The following is a 16,183-nucleotide window of genomic DNA, read 5'->3' on the forward strand; positions in this document are numbered from 1 at the left end:
CCTGTTAGATCTGTACAATGAAGCTATACATGATGAATTGTGTTTTTCCTCTGCAAGCTCTTGAAAGCTTTGTCCTCATTGCCCTCTTTGCTGTGCTCTCTCTCTCTTTCACTCTCTCTCTCTCTTTCGTATTGCATTGCCAACCCATTTCTGTAATTCACCCCTCCACTCCTGAGAAACCCATCCCAGCCCGCACTGGAAGTTAATGGATTCATGCTGTCAGTAAAAAGCTCTGCGTCAGAGTCTCTCCTCCTGCTATAAAAAGCCGTGCCAGTGGCGCTACATCCTCGCAGACCTCTCTCCACAACAGCAGCAGCACTGCGGAAACCTCTGCTCTCTTCTCTCGTCAACAACCATGAGCTCAATGAGTTACAACCCTTATCTCCCGTCTGTGCAGCGGAGGCGCGTGGTGGTGCGCAGCGGGACGCCCTTCGGCGGAGGAAGCAGTCGTTCTCGATCTGTCTACTCAACCTATTCATCCCCGTCCCGTGCCTCGGTTCTCTCCTCCTCTGCAGGTCTGCAGCGCTCAGAGCTGGACCTGAGCCAGGCTTCTCAGCTGAGCTCGGAGTTCAAAGTGGTGCGGACCCAAGAGAGGGCCCAACTCCAGGGCCTCAACGACCGCTTTGCCAGCTTCATTGAGCGTGTGCATGGCCTGGAGCTCCAGAACCGTTCCCTGGAGTCAGAGCTGCTCCTGCTGCGCCAGAAGCACTGCGAACCCTCCCGCCTCAGGGGTCTGTACGAGCAAGAGGCGAGGGAACTGCGCGCGGCGGTGGACGAGGCCCGTAGGGAGCGCCAAGCGGCTCAAGAAAGGCGGGACCGACTGGAAGACGCACTCAAGGACTTGCAGAGTCGCTATGAAGAAGTAGTCCTGGCCCGTGAGGAAGCCGAAGGCCGGATGGTGGATGCCAGGAAGGGGGCGGATGATGCAGCGTTGGCCCGGTCTGAGCTGGAAAAAAGAGCCGATACTCTACTGGACGAGCTGGCCTTCCTCAAGAGGCTCCATGAAAGCGAGATCGCCGAGCTCCAAGCCCAGGTGCAGTACAGCGCCGAGGTGTCGGTGGAGATGGAAGTGGCCAAACCCGATCTCTCGGTGGCTCTCCGAGACATCCGAGGTCAGTACGAGCGGCTGGCTCAGCAGAACATCCAGGCCGCAGAGGAGTGGTTCCGCGGGAAGGTGAGCACCATGACGGAGGACACCGCCAAACACACGGAGAACATCCGCACCGCTAAAGACGAGGCCGGGGAGTACCGCCGCCTGCTGAAATCTCGAGACCTGGAGATCGAAGCATGCCAGGGCTTGAACCAAGCTCTGGAGAGACAACTGCAAGAGGTCGAGGAGAAGCAGAGCGCCGAGATCGCTGAGCTACAGGTCAGAATCATAACTATTTTTTCAATTTACATTTATGCATTTAGCAGAGGCTTTTATTTAAAGTGACTTAAACTGTATTCAAGACACACATTTGATCAGTTCTTTGTGTCCCTGGGAACTGAACCCATGACCTTGGTTTTGCTAGTGCCATGCTCTACTGTTTGAGCACTACAATGATGCTCTATAAGCGCTGTTGTACTCAAAAATCTAAACTTTTGTCTTTAATTTTTGTCTGGACAGGATAACATCGGTGACTTGGAGAATGAGCTAAGGTCCATGAAGAGTGAAATGGGCCGTTACCTTAAAGAATATCAGGACCTTCTCAATGTGAAAATGGCCTTGGACATTGAGATAGCTGCTTACAGGTTAATAATGTCAACCATTTTCTAGAACAACATTTATGCTGCATTGCATTTCATATATAACCTCAATCAATTAATATGGGGTTTACATTGATTACGTTTGATCCTCTCTACTCTTGAAAACTTCTTTAGATCCTCAAATAAAAAGTCAATTTACATTCCAACAGGAAACTTCTAGAAGGAGAAGAAACCCGTTTCAATGTGGGCGGTATTGGCGGTATGTCCAGTGTGTTTTCTCCCTCCATCGCTGCCACTCCGTCTTTCGGCCGTCCCGTGTTCTCTGTGCAGGCCAGTCTGACCTCTGGCGCCCCCTATCTTCTGGGAACCAGATTGATGAGCTACTCCTCCATTCCGGATGAGATTATAGAAGCCAGTCAGATGCAGGAGGCTGGGGCAATTCCAGAGAAAGAAGAGGAAGAGGAGGAGGAGGTGGAGGAGGAAGAGGGTGAGAAGGAGGAGGAGGACGAAGAAGAAAACAAAGAGGAAGAGGAAAAAGAAGAGGGTGAGGATCATTTGTTTTTTATAGATACATTTTAATTTAATTTATATTAATAGCTTCTATTTATTATGTTTGACACATTGGTGCATGTACAGTAAATTAAAATTATTAATATTTTTCTTCCATATTTTTCCCTTTTATTTATTTATATTTATTTATTATATTTTTTTTTATTATAACTAGATTTTTATGAAAAAAAATTTACATTAACATTTTTTACCTACAGTTTTTTGTGTTAAAATGTGTTTATATCAATTCTATCTATCTATCTATCTATCTATCTATCTATCTATCTATCTATCTATCTATCTATCTATCTATCTATCTATCTATCTATCTATCTATCGACAGATGATGACATTTGTTGTCTCTTTTACAGGTGAAGAAGGAGGTGAAGAGGGAGCAGAGGAAGAAGTTGAGGATAAGGGAGAACAGGAAGAGGAGGAAGAAAAAGAGGAAGGAGGAGAGGGTTCAGAAGGTGATAAAGAAGAAGTGAAAGGTGAAGAAGAAGAGGAGGAGAAGGAGAAGGATGACACAGGAAAAGAAGAGGAGAAAAAGAAAGGAGACGACGAGAAAGAGAGTAAAGCGGAGAAAGGCAAGCCGAAAGAGAAGTAAACCCACTGGACCAAACCCCTGGTGCTAGCAGGAGGTGATCAAACCTCATTTCTCTCACACATGCAGACGTTTCGACAAGTTCACTGTGTCCTGCTGCTCAATTTCACATTCAGACGCAAACTATAAAATAAATGCAACCATAGAGATCGCCTAAAGCCAGAGTAGCCTATGCATGAACACATGCCTTATGTTTGCGCTTGGCAGGGAAGTTATGATTGCAGGTTTCTTATGTTGGTTTAATTGATGTTTATTTATTAAAATGCAAACAAATGTTATTATTTCAGAATTGTGTCTGTTTGCCTTCATCATTAATCACACTATCAACTGCCTATGCTAACACAAGTGTGCTTAGTATACAAAATGCCTTATACCAGATCCTCAAAGAAAGGCTCATTGCCTACCAATAAAATCTTGACAAACCTCCTAACCTATAGTGCGTTTCTCTGTGTTGTTGTTTTTTTGCCTATATGCTTAACTGTGTTGTACACTGTATGCTGTTAGTAGTACAGAATAACTAACTAGAACAAATTATGTGGCATGCATAATTCAGCGAGTAGTGTCTATCATTTCAGAAGAAGGTTACTTTGCATGTTTTGTCGGAACTCATTGATTAAATGTTGAACATTTCTTCCAGGTCATTCGTATCCCAGACATTAAAGGTTTAGCACAGTGAATTGTGGGATAGCCTACGATATACCACATGTGACCATGGATCACAAAAAACAGTCAGTAGAACGGGTAGGCTGTATTTGTGGTAATAGTCATACATTGTATGGGTCGAAAATTATAGATTTTTCTTTTATGCCAAAAATCATTAGGAAATTAAGTAAAGATCATGTTCCATGAAGATTCTTTTTGTACATTTCCTACCGTAAATATATAAAACATTTATTTTTGTTTGTGAATGCAGCACAATCGCGAACATAAATGGACAACTTTAAAGGCAATTTTCTCAATGTTACGATTTTTTTGCACCCTCAGATTCCAGATTTTCAAATAGTTGTATCTCTGCCAAATATTGCCCTATCCTAACAAACCATACATCAATGGAACGTTTATTTATTCAGCTTTCGGATTATGTAAAATCTCAATTTAAAGAAAATGACCCATGTGACTGGTTTTGTGTAAAACAATACTAGATGCGCGCGCATTCAAGAGGCAAAACCGCTAACAGGTGTTATGTCGAGTTCTGCATTTTCAGCATCATTAATCCAGTCTAATATGGTAATTCGATAAAACATATTTTTTCAGGATTCTTTGATGAATAGAAAGTTCAAAAGAACAGCATGTATTTGAAATAGAATCTTTTGTAACATTATAAATGTCTTTACTGTAACTTTTGATCAATTTAATTCATCCTTGATGAATAAAAGTATTGATTTCTTACATTTTAAATCCATCTTTTGGCGGTCAGTGTAGTTTACAGCTCCGTGTCATCTCTGTTTCTGCTAGAAATGCTGTAATTAGAGTGCATGCTTTCTGCCGCCTAGTTGCGCGCGCATCTCTGTGATGACGTTGCCCAGAAACCCGTCTGTAAATCAGGCATTCTGTAGAAATACTGAGAGACTACGGCCCACTAAAGCTGCAAGTATGGAGCCATTCACTCAAGTATAGCACTGCATATTGATTATTTATTCATGACAGCTGTAATCAATATAATGCAAGAAAAATCAGAGCTCAGCTAAAGTGATTCACTTGACTGATGTCATGTGACTATTTTGTGCCCATTCAGCACAGAGCAGAGTCTAGGCAAAGCACAGCTTGTGGTTCTAATGCACATATATACGAGGTGAGTGTTGCATAGTGGTTCAAATCACATACGTTATAGGTTTGAATCCGCTGGAGTTTACCACTGTGCAGTACTGTGCACTAAGTGTGTTGGATAAGTGTGTCAGTCAGCTATGCACTGTCACCCCAGATGTGATCTCCAGCCATACCCGGTGGTCAGCACAAATCTCTATTGATTTATCATTTGAATTGGTGTGTTTTAGCATACAAATCCAATTACTGTCCCCTCAGCGACATCCTTTCGCACAAATTCAGTTTCCTGATGAGCCAGAGGATCGGCTCGAGCTCTAACAAGCCAGTGCAGCACATGCTCTCCATTATCCTAATTGACAACTATACGCTGACATGTAGTTACACTAATGGAGGGGGTTTAGAGATGGTCTCATCTGAATGTTTTTTTTTCTTCTTTGATTAATGTCCACGCTGTGATGAAACGTTTGTGAGTTAAGTCATGCTTCATTGTCATGCTAGTCATTCTTTCCTTTTGCCCAGGTGGAAAAAAAAGATTTTATTGCCAACTATTAATCTCCCACTGCGTAATGTGACGTCGGAGTGACGTATTGTCTATGTAATTTTTGGACGTCCAATTTCGGTCCACTGAAGGGGTTGTTTTGTAACGCCAGGCGACGTTTTTTTCGCCGTCTACTGCACGTCTAATGTTGACGTCCGTAGGACCTCCGTGTACGGGTGTGTCATTTATAGTCCAAATGTGGTCGTTTGTGGACGTCTTTTCAACATAAAATTTAGACAAATTTTAGACGTCGTTTTTATACAACTTCTATAACTGTAGTCCAAAAGGGGGGAGGACATGTTTTCTGTACCATGTATTTACATTTACATTTATGCATTTGGCAGATGCTTTTATCCAAAGTGACTTACATTGCATTACACATTTACATTCCTATCAGTTCTTGCTTGGGAATCGAATCCATGATCTTGCGTTGCAAGCACAGATCCTCAACTGTTTGAGCTACAGCATTACACCTTTGTATGCGTCTCCAGTTATCACCTGCTGCTGAGACTATCAAAAGGAGTTTTTGGAAAACGATCTTAAATAATTATTAATAATCTGTGTTCATATGTATTAATCATGTTGATAACAACAATGTTGATATTTGTAAAAACAAAAATATTACATATTAATAATGTAAATTTCCTGCACCTGTCATAGACGTCCAAAAAAATGACCCAGTTAAAAGGTCAAATGTTGAACATCAATATGACGTCCGTGTTGGGTCATGGTTGGACGTCATATAGTGGACCTAGTGGGGACGTTGAATAGATGTCCAGAATTGGTCATGGACCGACGGACCCAATACAGACATGTTCTGCACGTCTATCCGACGTCCAATGTTTAGTGGGTACATGTAAAGGACTTTATTTATAGTGGAAGGATAATGAATGGTTGTAGTTCAAATTTGTGATCTTAATATTGTTATTATGTAGGAAACATTTAATGAAAGCAATTAGATAATAAGGGGATGCAATGGTAACTTTGCTGTGCATTGTGTCTAACAAGGCCCTTTATCCATATGACAATAAATGTTTTATTGGTAAATGTATCATTTAGGGTTACATGTGAGTTTTCGATGTTGAAATTATATTGATTTTTGTGATTATCACCAATCATCTTTGTGCTATTTGTTTCTAAATCGTTGCAGTGCAAATCATATTTTTATTCAGAAAGAACGCATGAAATTGATTTATCTGTTCCACAACAATATTAAGCAGCACAACTGTTTTTAACATTGATAATAATAAATGTTTCTTGAGCAGCAAATCCGCATATTAGAATGATTTCTGAAGGATCATGTGACACTGAAGACTGGAGTAATGAGGCTGAAAATTCAGCTTTGATCACAGAACTAAATTACATTTTAAAATATATTAAATTTAATATTGTAATAGACTTCTGTCTTATCGACCCCAAACTTGTGTGTACAGTATAGCATGAATGCAAACACACATGAAGCTTTGTAAGGACTTGATGAGCTTTTATTGAGTGATGTTATATTGCAAAGAGCAGCACCAGTTATCTTTCACAGTATCATTGTTAACAGCTTTTGTGTTTCGCGTTAACAAACCGACTCTTATCATTGATTCAGTGCATTGTGTCTTAAGGCAAGAAGTATACAGATGAAATGGAGTTTCTGCTCAAAGTGCGCCTGCGAATGATGATATTGTTGTAGCACCATTATTGCCAAACAGCTGCTGGAGAACTTCACATCGCTGTGGAATCTCTCGTTCACAGAGATGGTTCGAGTCATTAGCAGCGTAATGTATTTGCACTTTAATTCAAACGCGTTGTAATTTCTGTTTCAGACGCAACAGCTCAGCATGGCGACGTCCTCCCCAAACCACACATGCAAGTTAATCATTTAACACGCATGCAATTATTTTTGCTAGCTGCGTCATTTTCACATTTTGCATCAAATAGAATAATTTCTAACAATTGATTATAACTAATTTCCCATCCGAATCATTTGCATCAGTCTTTTCCCTTGATTTCCTTCTTGGCTTGCGGAGTGACTTTCTCCTCCTTTTTGGGGACTTTCTTCTTCTCCTGAGGCTTTTCCTCTGGCTCCTTCTCTGCGTCGGCTTTGCTCTGCTTGTCTCCGTTGGTGATGGTCTCCACGGTTCGGGTTTGCACCTCTTCTTTCGGGCTGGCTTCCTCTTTGGCCGGGCTCTTCTGCTCACCGTTGGGAACAACTTCTTGTTTTTCTTCTTGCTTCTTTTCCTCTGCTGGGCTTTCTGGTTTCTCTTTTTCTTCCCTCACGGGGGATTTCTTTTCCTCTGCTGGGCTTTCTGGTTTCTCTTTTTCTTCCCTCACGGGGGATTTCTTTTCCTCTGCTGGGCTTTCTGGTTTCTCTTTTTCTTCACTCACGGGGGATTTCTTTTCCTCTGCTGGGCTTTCTGGTTTCTCTTTTTCTTCACTCACGGGGGATTTCTTTTCGTCTTCCTCTGTATCGCTTTTTTTGTCGCTCTTCTCGGAATCAGCCTTTGTTTCCTCTCCTCCAGACTCGTCTTTCTTCTCTTCGTCCCCTTCGGATTTGGTCTCCTCTTTCTCGTCGTCTTTTTCATCAGCTTCCTCCTTCTCCTCATCATCTTTGGTTTGTTCTTTCACTTCCGCCTCTTGTTCTTCAGCGCCCTCCTCCTCTACCTTTCCTTCTTCATCTTTGTCACTGCCTTCTTTCTCTGATGTTGGCGATTTGTCTCCACACAGTTTTGTTTCCTCAATCACTTCCACTTGTGCCTCTTCCTCCTCGCCCTCTTCTTCCTCTTCCTCCTCAGCCGCCTCTCCTTCTTCTGCTGTTTCTTCCTCATCTTCTCCTTCCTCTTCCTCTTCTTCTCCCTCAGGAGCGGCAGAACTCACTTTGGCCTGACTGGCGGCAACCATCTCTTCCTCCTTTTCCTCCTCTTCTTCCTCACCAGCTTCTTCTGCCACCTCTTTTGCCACCTCTGCCAGGTCATCATCGATGTCACACTCTCCTTTAGTCTCCTCAATGATCTCCTCCACTATTTTATGTTTGACCTTAGAGGATCTGGGCTGGCTGTACGCAAACGCAGCGCTTGAAATACTTCCAGAGACGGTACGGAAGCGCGTCTCCTCGCCCTCCAGTAGTTTCCTACGTTTAAAAGAGAAAAGTTTGTCATAAATCAAACAAGACATGAAAAAGAGCAAAAAAAGTGTAATGTTATGCACAACTCTACCTGTAAGCTGCTATTTCAGCATCCAGTGCCATCTTGACATTGAGCAGATCCTGATATTCCCGAAGATGACGAGACATTTCCCATTTTGTTCCTTTTAGATCATTTTCCAATTGATGAATCATTTCCTGTTAAAGCAGATGTGATAAATTCATTAGTTTACACTTAAAATTTAACAGCAAATTATGACTCAGTATTGAAAAAAAAAGAAAAAAAAGAGACTACATTTATAAAAGTTCTTATTTGGTGGCAAATGTTCTCATTGTACCAAATATAGCATCTGTTTTATGATTTGTTTTTATAATTTATACCTGGCCTGGCAGAAACACAACAAACCATTAAAACGAAGTCCTGCAGCACTAGTTAAAAGTAAGTAGGACGCGCTTTGCACGCTACGCATGATTACGCACGCAGTGCGCAACCACCTGTGAAATAATGGCTGGGATTCAAAACCTAGTAAGCAGCAATTTTGGCCATCGTAGGTGCTTTCTGTTTCTGTCAACACAGCCATGTGCATTTGCTTCCATTTAATACATTATAATTAAATAAATAAACTCTAAAAACAAAATCCATCGTTCATATCATGAAAAAAGCAATTATCTCACAGGTGGTTTGCGCACTGCGTGCGTATTTACGCGCAACGGTGCAGTGTGCATACTTACATTATAGCTACTAGGCCTGCAGGATTTCTGTCACATTTTATATAAATTATAAAAACGTTATTAATTTTATATTAATTAATTAGTAATACTTTATAAATAGGCCTAAAATAATTCGATTTTTATTAACTTTTTTTTTTTTTGAATGAATGAATGGATTCGGTTTTAAATGTTTTATTAGGTCTTGTTAAACTGACCTGATAACTGCCAACATCGGTGTTGTGGCGGTCTTCGATATCATGCAGCTGCCTTTCCAGTGAATCTTTGGTGCCTCGAAGAGCCTCCAGTTCAACGTTCTTGGCTTGGATCTGACGGCGGTAGTCACCGATCTCGTCCCGTATGGACTTTATAGCATCCTTGTTCTGTTCCGCGGCGTCCGTCAGCATGGCATAGCGGCACTGGAACACCTCTTCAGCCTGCTGAAGGTTCTTGGAGGAGAGCCCGTCCAGTTGCGAGCGGATCTCCCGGAGCGCAGAGGTGATGTCGGTCTTCTGGAGGTCCCTCATCTCCACCACCGGCACCTGCGCGGCTTGAAGCTGAGCCAGAAGCTCGTTGATCTCCTCCTCGTGGTTCTGCCGCAAGAAGTCCATTTCGTCCACGAGCGACTGGACTTTCCTCTCCAACTCCAGCTTCATCAGACCCGAGTCGTCCTTGTCTTTCTTCATGCCTCGGATGGCAGCCTCCATGTGCTCTCTGAGCCTGGATTCATCTTCGTAGCGCTCTCGGATCCGCTGGAGATCCTCATCCATGTGGTCTGTGTCCAGCAGGATCTGCGTCTTCTCCTTGTGGAGCTGCTCCAGGGCGCAGCGCAGGTCTTGGAGCTCGCGGTCGAACCCATCGCTCTGCAGGGACTGCGACAGTTTCTGCTGCTTTAGCGCTTGGATCTCAGCCTCGAGCTGCTTGTTTTGCTCCTCGAGGAAGCGAACCTTGTCGATGTAGCTGGCGAAGCGGTCGTTGAGCCCATGGAGCTGCTCCTTCTCGTTATGGCGCGCCGGGTCTCCGTTGAGCGCCGAGCTCAACTCGAACCCTTCCGGAGACGCGAGGACGGAGGGACTGTACGCAGCTCTTGATGCAGTCACATTTGCGGTTCTTTTGAAAGACAGAGGACTGCTTTTAGCCCACGAGCGCATAGTGGATGACGGCTGGCGGATAGTCCGTGTCTCCAGAGCTCTTCGGCGGGAGGAGGTACCTATCATGTCCATGTTGGATGGTGTTTGTGAATTGGTAGTGTGGTGAAGGCATGGTGTGTTCGGTCCTGTTCTATTTATACTTTGTCAACGAGGCAGGAGCCCCACCCTCCCCTTGGACAATCGATGAAGATGGAGGAGGACCTTGGGTCGTTGGGTTGTTCAGCAATTCACCTCAGTGGTCGAAGTCTTTTAAAATTGTATAAAAGGTTAAGTCAAGAGGCTGTGACTTTCTGCATCACATGTTGTTTAGTGCACTTGATGCACTTTTTGCACTTGTTCACTTATACTTATTCTTATTGTATTGCAGATAGACTTTATCCACTCTCTTTATTCTATCTATTTACATCTATCTGTCTGTCCAAATTTAAATTTATGGCATGTTTGCTGTGTTCTTTGGAGCAACCCACCAAAAGTGCAACTTTCTTTGCCAATAAACGTGAATTTTGCTTCAAATTCAGTAATATCTTATTTTTATGTATTTAAACACGTTTTTTTTGCAGAGATTGAACAAAATATTTGCAAAAATATTAAAAATATGAATCACTGGCTGAACAATACAGCACTAATTAAAAAAGAAATCATTAAAAAAAGTTAAATAAAAAAAGTTTTTTTAACATGCTGTAACTGGTCACTGTTTTTAATAAACAGTTTTTCTGTTTTTTGTTTAAATAATTATGTGACAAATAATTTATTTTAAAGAACAGATATTCCATGTAGACTCTGCATTAATTTGTAGTAAAAAAAACTGCATACTTATAATAATATAGTAATATAATAATAATAAGAAGAATTATAAAAGTTTATCTAAATTTGTTTTTTGGATATACAGATGAATTATAAAATGGCACACTGATATGAAAGCACTGCTTGAATACACACAAACACAAAATAAAGTAGTATATGCACTTCTATTAAATTAAAATTATCATCAAATCGGATCGAAAGGATAAAAAGCTATTTCATATTTATGGATAACCTCTGTCCCATATTAACATTTACCTCTTTAACGGATCGCTTTCTAATAAAGTGTATTTTTTTCCTTTGCTTTTAGACATTGGCATTCTTGAATGTGTGCACATGGAAGACGAAGCAGCCAATCCGCCGTCAGCCGCAGTTGATGCATTGAGGATTTGGCCTCTGTTGTCAGGAAGGTTCAATAATGCAGCAAAGTACCAAGGTTATACGAAGATTTCTAATTCATTTTATAGTGCACAAGGGAGGCATTTTAGTTCAATGCTTAATAAAAAACCAAGGGCCTTCCTAAAATAATAATTATACTTTTTTCATAAGGAAGTACCCAAAGGACCTAAAAAAGCATATTGAATACTGATATCAATTAAAAAAAGGGTGCAAATCATAAGATGTTTTGATATTAATACCATTATATAAGACTAATCCAATAAGACGGCAGTAATAATGCCATAAGAACTGCACTTCAATTATTTATCCAGATTAGAGCCGTGACGAGTAAAATGAGCAGACACATACTGGAAAAAGTGGGGCATGATGGGAAATACTGTACACATATGTCAGAGGTTATATACAAGAAGCTTTTGCAGACTAGATCAATACAAATCATAGATAATCAATAGAAAATCTGACAATCAAGGGAGGAAAGTGGCTTGTTGCTAATGACACTGATGCTCAAGATTCAGGCAATGTATAGCTGTGAGTGTGTGCGTAAGTGTGTGTGCGTGTGTGGGGCCTGGTAAACCCTACATTATGGGGAAAAAATGTCCCCACAAACATGGCAATATCCGAAATCCTTGTTCTTGTGGGACATTTTTTTGGTCCGCATGAGGAAAAGTGCTTATAAATCATAAGTGATGTTTTTTGAAAATGTAAAAATGCAGAAAGTTGTGTGGGACGGGCAGGGTAAGTGTAAGGGGATAGAATATGTTTACAGTATAAAAATCATAATGTCTATGGAAAGTCCCCATAAAACATCAAGTTTGTAAAAGACAAGAGTGTGTAATATATATATAGTATTTGAGTTGTATCTATAGGCTATAATATGTTGAGCTAGCTGTTTGTGCATCATCTCTAGTAACTCATCCGGCTCATATGTCGTTGTTGACTCTGTGATAGTGAATCGCCTGCCGCAGTGAAACACTAGACGCTCCAATGTAAATGTAAAGCCCAACAAAGTTGCTTTTTTGCCGGTTATAAAAATGCACTGTCATGCTTTTAGACAGTGCGCCGGCTGATGTTTCACTCAGGCTGCGAGCCAACAGAAGGGTGCAGAGATGCTGAGTCAGCGCAGAGCCGACACAAGGCCGGCCAGAGGAACACAGCGGAGCTCCATTACTGTTGCACACAAATGGGAATGTAAGACAGATAGTAGTACACCATATACGCGTGTGTTTGTGTGTGCTGAAGCAGAAAAAAAGTGATGAGAAACAAACATACTGGCACTAGAAAGACATCTGTATCATTTCAGCGTGCAGAAGTCTCTTTTCGTGAGGTTGAAGACATACTCGGACAACTATGAGGTGTTTTTGAGTATTGTATTTCCCACTCAACACTTCAGCATCCTCTCCTCCGTCAGCGCTCGCGCGGGCTGACAGCACTGTTTTTCCTGCAGACTCACTCACACACACACACACACACACACACACACACACACACACACACACACACACACACACACACACACACACACACACACACACACACACACACACACACACACACGCTGCTGGGTGTAAATCACAAGCTCCGCCCCTCTGCAGCACACCACTGCACACAGACATCTCATTTACAGAGCCGGACGGCTTATATTTTGGCAGCTTTGGAATTCCATATTAGAAACTGTGTGTGTGTGTGTGTGTGTGTGTGTGTGTGTGTGTGTGTGTGTGTCAGTCTATAAAGATAGTAAGCCTATTACACAAATACGCATTTAATTTTTTTCATCAAAAAGTGGAATTTCCATTGACTTGCATTGTTTTATAATGAGCTAATGCTATTTTATACCCCCTACCACTCATAAACCTTTTGCTTTTTCATCAGCACATTACTGAGTTTGTTTAATAAGCAGTTTTACTCGTGAGGACCATTTGCTGCACCAAGTGATATCAGATTTTACTAGTCTTGCGGGGAGGTTTAATCCAAACCGAAGTCTTTTTTTGCACAATCATACGCTCTTAAAGCTTTTTTACTGGCTTTTTCAGTTCCACGAAGAACCTTTAACATTCACAGAACCTTTCCATTCCACACAAAGTTCTTTATAGTGGAAAAAAGTTCTTTAGAATTTTGAAAAAATTCTTCACAGTAAAAAGAACTAAAAAGTTATTTGAGGAAGGAACCAAAAATAGTTCTTTGGCATACGAAAACCTCCTTTTTGAACCTTTATTTTTAAGAGTGTATATGATAGAACAACGTGCATTTGCTTTTCAATTATAGCATATTTATATATGTTAGGCCAATGTTTTAATAAGGGAAATAAAAACATTCAGCATAAATTATACAAATTATTCACCATTATTCTAACACGACAACGGCGTTTTGGGGGCCTGAAAATAAAAACTTTTAAAAATGGGTTTCAAAGTGCGTGTTTTTTAAAACAATACCATTATTGTCTGTGTAAACTACAAAAAAGCATATTTGGTGACTTATCATGCGCATGTGTAGCTTATAGGCTACGTGATCTTTAAAGTGACATCGCCACCTAACCCGTGAGGAATGTCGTGTAGTCCCGACCCTACCAGCCGTTTGTTGTAGTCCTTAAAAAGCCATTTAAACGCCAAATAGATTAACACTCGTTCATTTGCTGTCAAGGTATGTGTTAATATTTTCACCTGTCTGCAGAATAAGCAATTTGTACAGCTTAGTTTGAATAAATGCTCTTTTTGGACAAAAGAGGAAGTTTTGAGTTTTTAAAGTTACAGTATGTAGGCCTATGTCATTCTGTGTTGAAATTGAAGTTGAAATGATTCCTCATGATATGAGCACTGAAGTATTGATCAGCTTTCAAACTCAAATCACTACAACAGCAACCTAATGAAACACGGCCACCAACAATATATCACTAACAAGAGACAAAATCAATAGTTGATAATCTGATCGCACTACTGTGGATGTTCCAATGACTCTTCTATGTTCAAATGCCTCTTTAAACGAACACACCTTGAAACAAGAATCTTTCTTTGTCATGTTTGAGAACGATGTCTGTCCTCTGGGTCCCACTGTCCATCTGTCGTGTGTGTGTGTGTGTGTGTGTGTGTACACAGCGCCTCCTATTGGTGTAACAGCAAGAATCACCTGACTAATGCAGGACTCACAGGGGTTAAATGTGTCTAAAGCTCAGGCTTTTAGTGCCTTTATGTGGAACAATTTGCAAAAATCTTTAGTAATTGCTTTTAGTGAATTTAAAATCCATAGAATTTGAAATGTTATTGTAATAGTTTTAAGCGATTGTTTCTTTTATTTAAATGTGCTTTTGTGTACATTTATTTTGTTGGTAGTTTATTTAAGGATTTTTTCTGGTCAAAGAAAAATATGAAATGTGTAAAAACAACAACAGCTTTATCCCACCAGAGGTATGTGCACAAATTAAAAAAATATAAAAACAGGAAGATTTAATAACAAAAATGATCTCGTCTTTTATCAAAGTAAATACACATTTGGGAAAAAATCCACAGGGAATAATGAGCATTTTCACTTTGTGCATATGATACGGTGGTGTCTGAGGTAAGATTGTATCATCATCCTCTCCTGCAGAGCTCTTATAGGTGTTTAATGCTTCTGCCAAAGAACGAGGGTAACTTCATTACTGCAGTGGATATAAATCTCCCACAAATGCACACACACACACGTCTAAGGCCGCTGAGCCAAGATGATTAATATCCTCTAAGTCTGCGCCAGCTTTTATTGTCATTTCCATTACACGACTGTATCGGGACACCTGCCTCACTCTCATATAGTATTATGCAGTTTCACTGCGACCAGTAACAGGACTACCTTGAGATGCATGTGAATTCTTCACCGTGCATTTGGTGCAAAAGACACTGCATTCTGTTTATAAGCAGTCTAGCTCCATTGCTGCCAGTGTCACCTGACCTTTACCCTCTGTCCAGGACCTGAAAGGCAACACCCAGAATCTGCAGTGCTTTCCTCCTCACTCTCCTTTACAGTACAGTATTGGCAAGCGCAGTCACAGATGAGGAGAGGTGGTCCCACTTGTGACGTGGGTCAGTCCAGCACTGCATTGCACCCAGACCACACCTCAAAACACTCCACACACACACACACACACACACACACACACACACACACACACACACACACACACACACACACACACACACACACACACACACACACACACACACACACACACACACACACACACACACACACACACACACACACACACACACACACACACACACACACACACCTACAGGCAGCAGTGCCGGACGCTGAAGAAGCTCTGCATATATAGGCAGTTGTGCTGCAGTGCCTGTTTTGGGAGGATTGGCACAGCCTGGTGCTCTACAGTTCAGCAAGTTTATTTGCTTTATCCTGCCAAGCCCTTGTATCGTCTGTTCTGTGCTGAAATGCTCAATAATGCACTGGAGGAAACAGCAATTGTCGCCGAATGAAGACATTATTTCTAGGGTGGTGTTAAAAGCACTAAAATGCATTAAAGTAACAATGAGCTAATAGTTGTTGTAATGAGTTGACAAATATGGTGAGCGTGGAGGGACATGTTCGGCTCTCTTAGGCCCTGTTTACACCTGGTGTTATGATGCGTTTTGGTCGATCGGATCAGAAGTAGACGAGGGGGACACATTCCCGTTTACACCTGGTGTTTTAATCCGTCTCTGTTGCCCACTTTCAACCACTTCTGTCCTGATTTCTCCGAGAGGAGGGTTAATGGACGGGTAAATAGGCTATGTTTTTTTCCAGATCTTATGATCTAATGGGTGACAAAAGCTCAAGCAATTTACATATGCACACACCCGGAGACGACGGAAAAAACTTACAGAGAG

At 41.4% G+C, this 16,183-nt stretch overlaps 2 protein-coding genes across 3 annotated transcripts; one reads left to right on the forward strand and one right to left on the reverse strand.

Annotated features, from left to right (window-relative positions):
• The first annotated feature begins 211 nt into the window (after window positions 1-211).
• On the forward strand, window positions 212-3,271 carry neflb (neurofilament light chain b). The gene is made up of 4 exons (XM_079637203.1): window positions 212-1,369; window positions 1,610-1,734; window positions 1,899-2,233; window positions 2,610-3,271. The coding sequence occupies exons 1-4, from the start codon at window positions 356-358 to the stop codon at window positions 2,843-2,845; spliced, it is 1,710 nt and encodes a 569-aa protein (XP_079493329.1). The 5' UTR covers window positions 212-355; the 3' UTR covers window positions 2,846-3,271.
• A 3,335-nt stretch (window positions 3,272-6,606) lies between these two features.
• On the reverse strand, window positions 6,607-14,433 carry nefmb (neurofilament medium chain b). Of its 2 annotated transcripts, XM_079637202.1 has the most exons (5): window positions 14,316-14,433; window positions 9,198-10,376; window positions 8,345-8,469; window positions 7,514-8,259; window positions 6,607-7,404 (listed from the first exon to the last, which is right to left on the reverse strand). In XM_079637202.1, the coding sequence occupies exons 2-5, from the start codon at window positions 10,200-10,202 to the stop codon at window positions 7,079-7,081; spliced, it is 2,202 nt and encodes a 733-aa protein (XP_079493328.1). In that variant the 5' UTR covers window positions 10,203-10,376; window positions 14,316-14,433; the 3' UTR covers window positions 6,607-7,078. The 2 variants fall into 2 exon arrangements, with proteins under 2 accessions (XP_079493328.1, XP_079493327.1); XM_079637201.1 differs by lacking the exon at window positions 14,316-14,433 and having other exon boundaries at window positions 6,607-8,259; window positions 9,198-10,273.
• Window positions 14,434-16,183: the final 1,750 nt, after the last annotated feature.

Source organism: Phoxinus phoxinus (genome assembly GCF_949152265.1).
Source record: "Phoxinus phoxinus genome assembly, chromosome: 15".
NCBI classification, from domain to species: Eukaryota; Metazoa; Chordata; class Actinopteri; order Cypriniformes; family Leuciscidae; genus Phoxinus; species Phoxinus phoxinus.

Bases quoted from the DNA above. Each gene is read 5' to 3' on its own strand.
- neflb (XM_079637203.1), top strand. From the start codon at position 356: ATGAGCTCAATGAGTTACAACCCTTATCTCCCGTCTGTGCAGCGGAGG. The intron at 1,735-1,898 runs GTTAATAATGTC...ACATTCCAACAG, and splicing joins ATTGAGATAGCTGCTTACAG to GAAACTTCTAGAAGGAGAAG. The intron at 2,234-2,609 runs GTGAGGATCATT...TCTCTTTTACAG, and splicing joins GGAAGAGGAAAAAGAAGAGG to GTGAAGAAGGAGGTGAAGAG.
- nefmb (XM_079637201.1), bottom strand. From the start codon at position 10,202: ATGGACATGATAGGTACCTCCTCCCGCCGAAGAGCTCTGGAGACACGG. The intron at 8,470-9,197 runs GTCAGTTTAACA...CTGCTTTAACAG, and splicing joins CCGATGTTGGCAGTTATCAG to GAAATGATTCATCAATTGGA. The intron at 8,260-8,344 runs GTAGAGTTGTGC...TTTTAAACGTAG, and splicing joins GCTGAAATAGCAGCTTACAG to GAAACTACTGGAGGGCGAGG.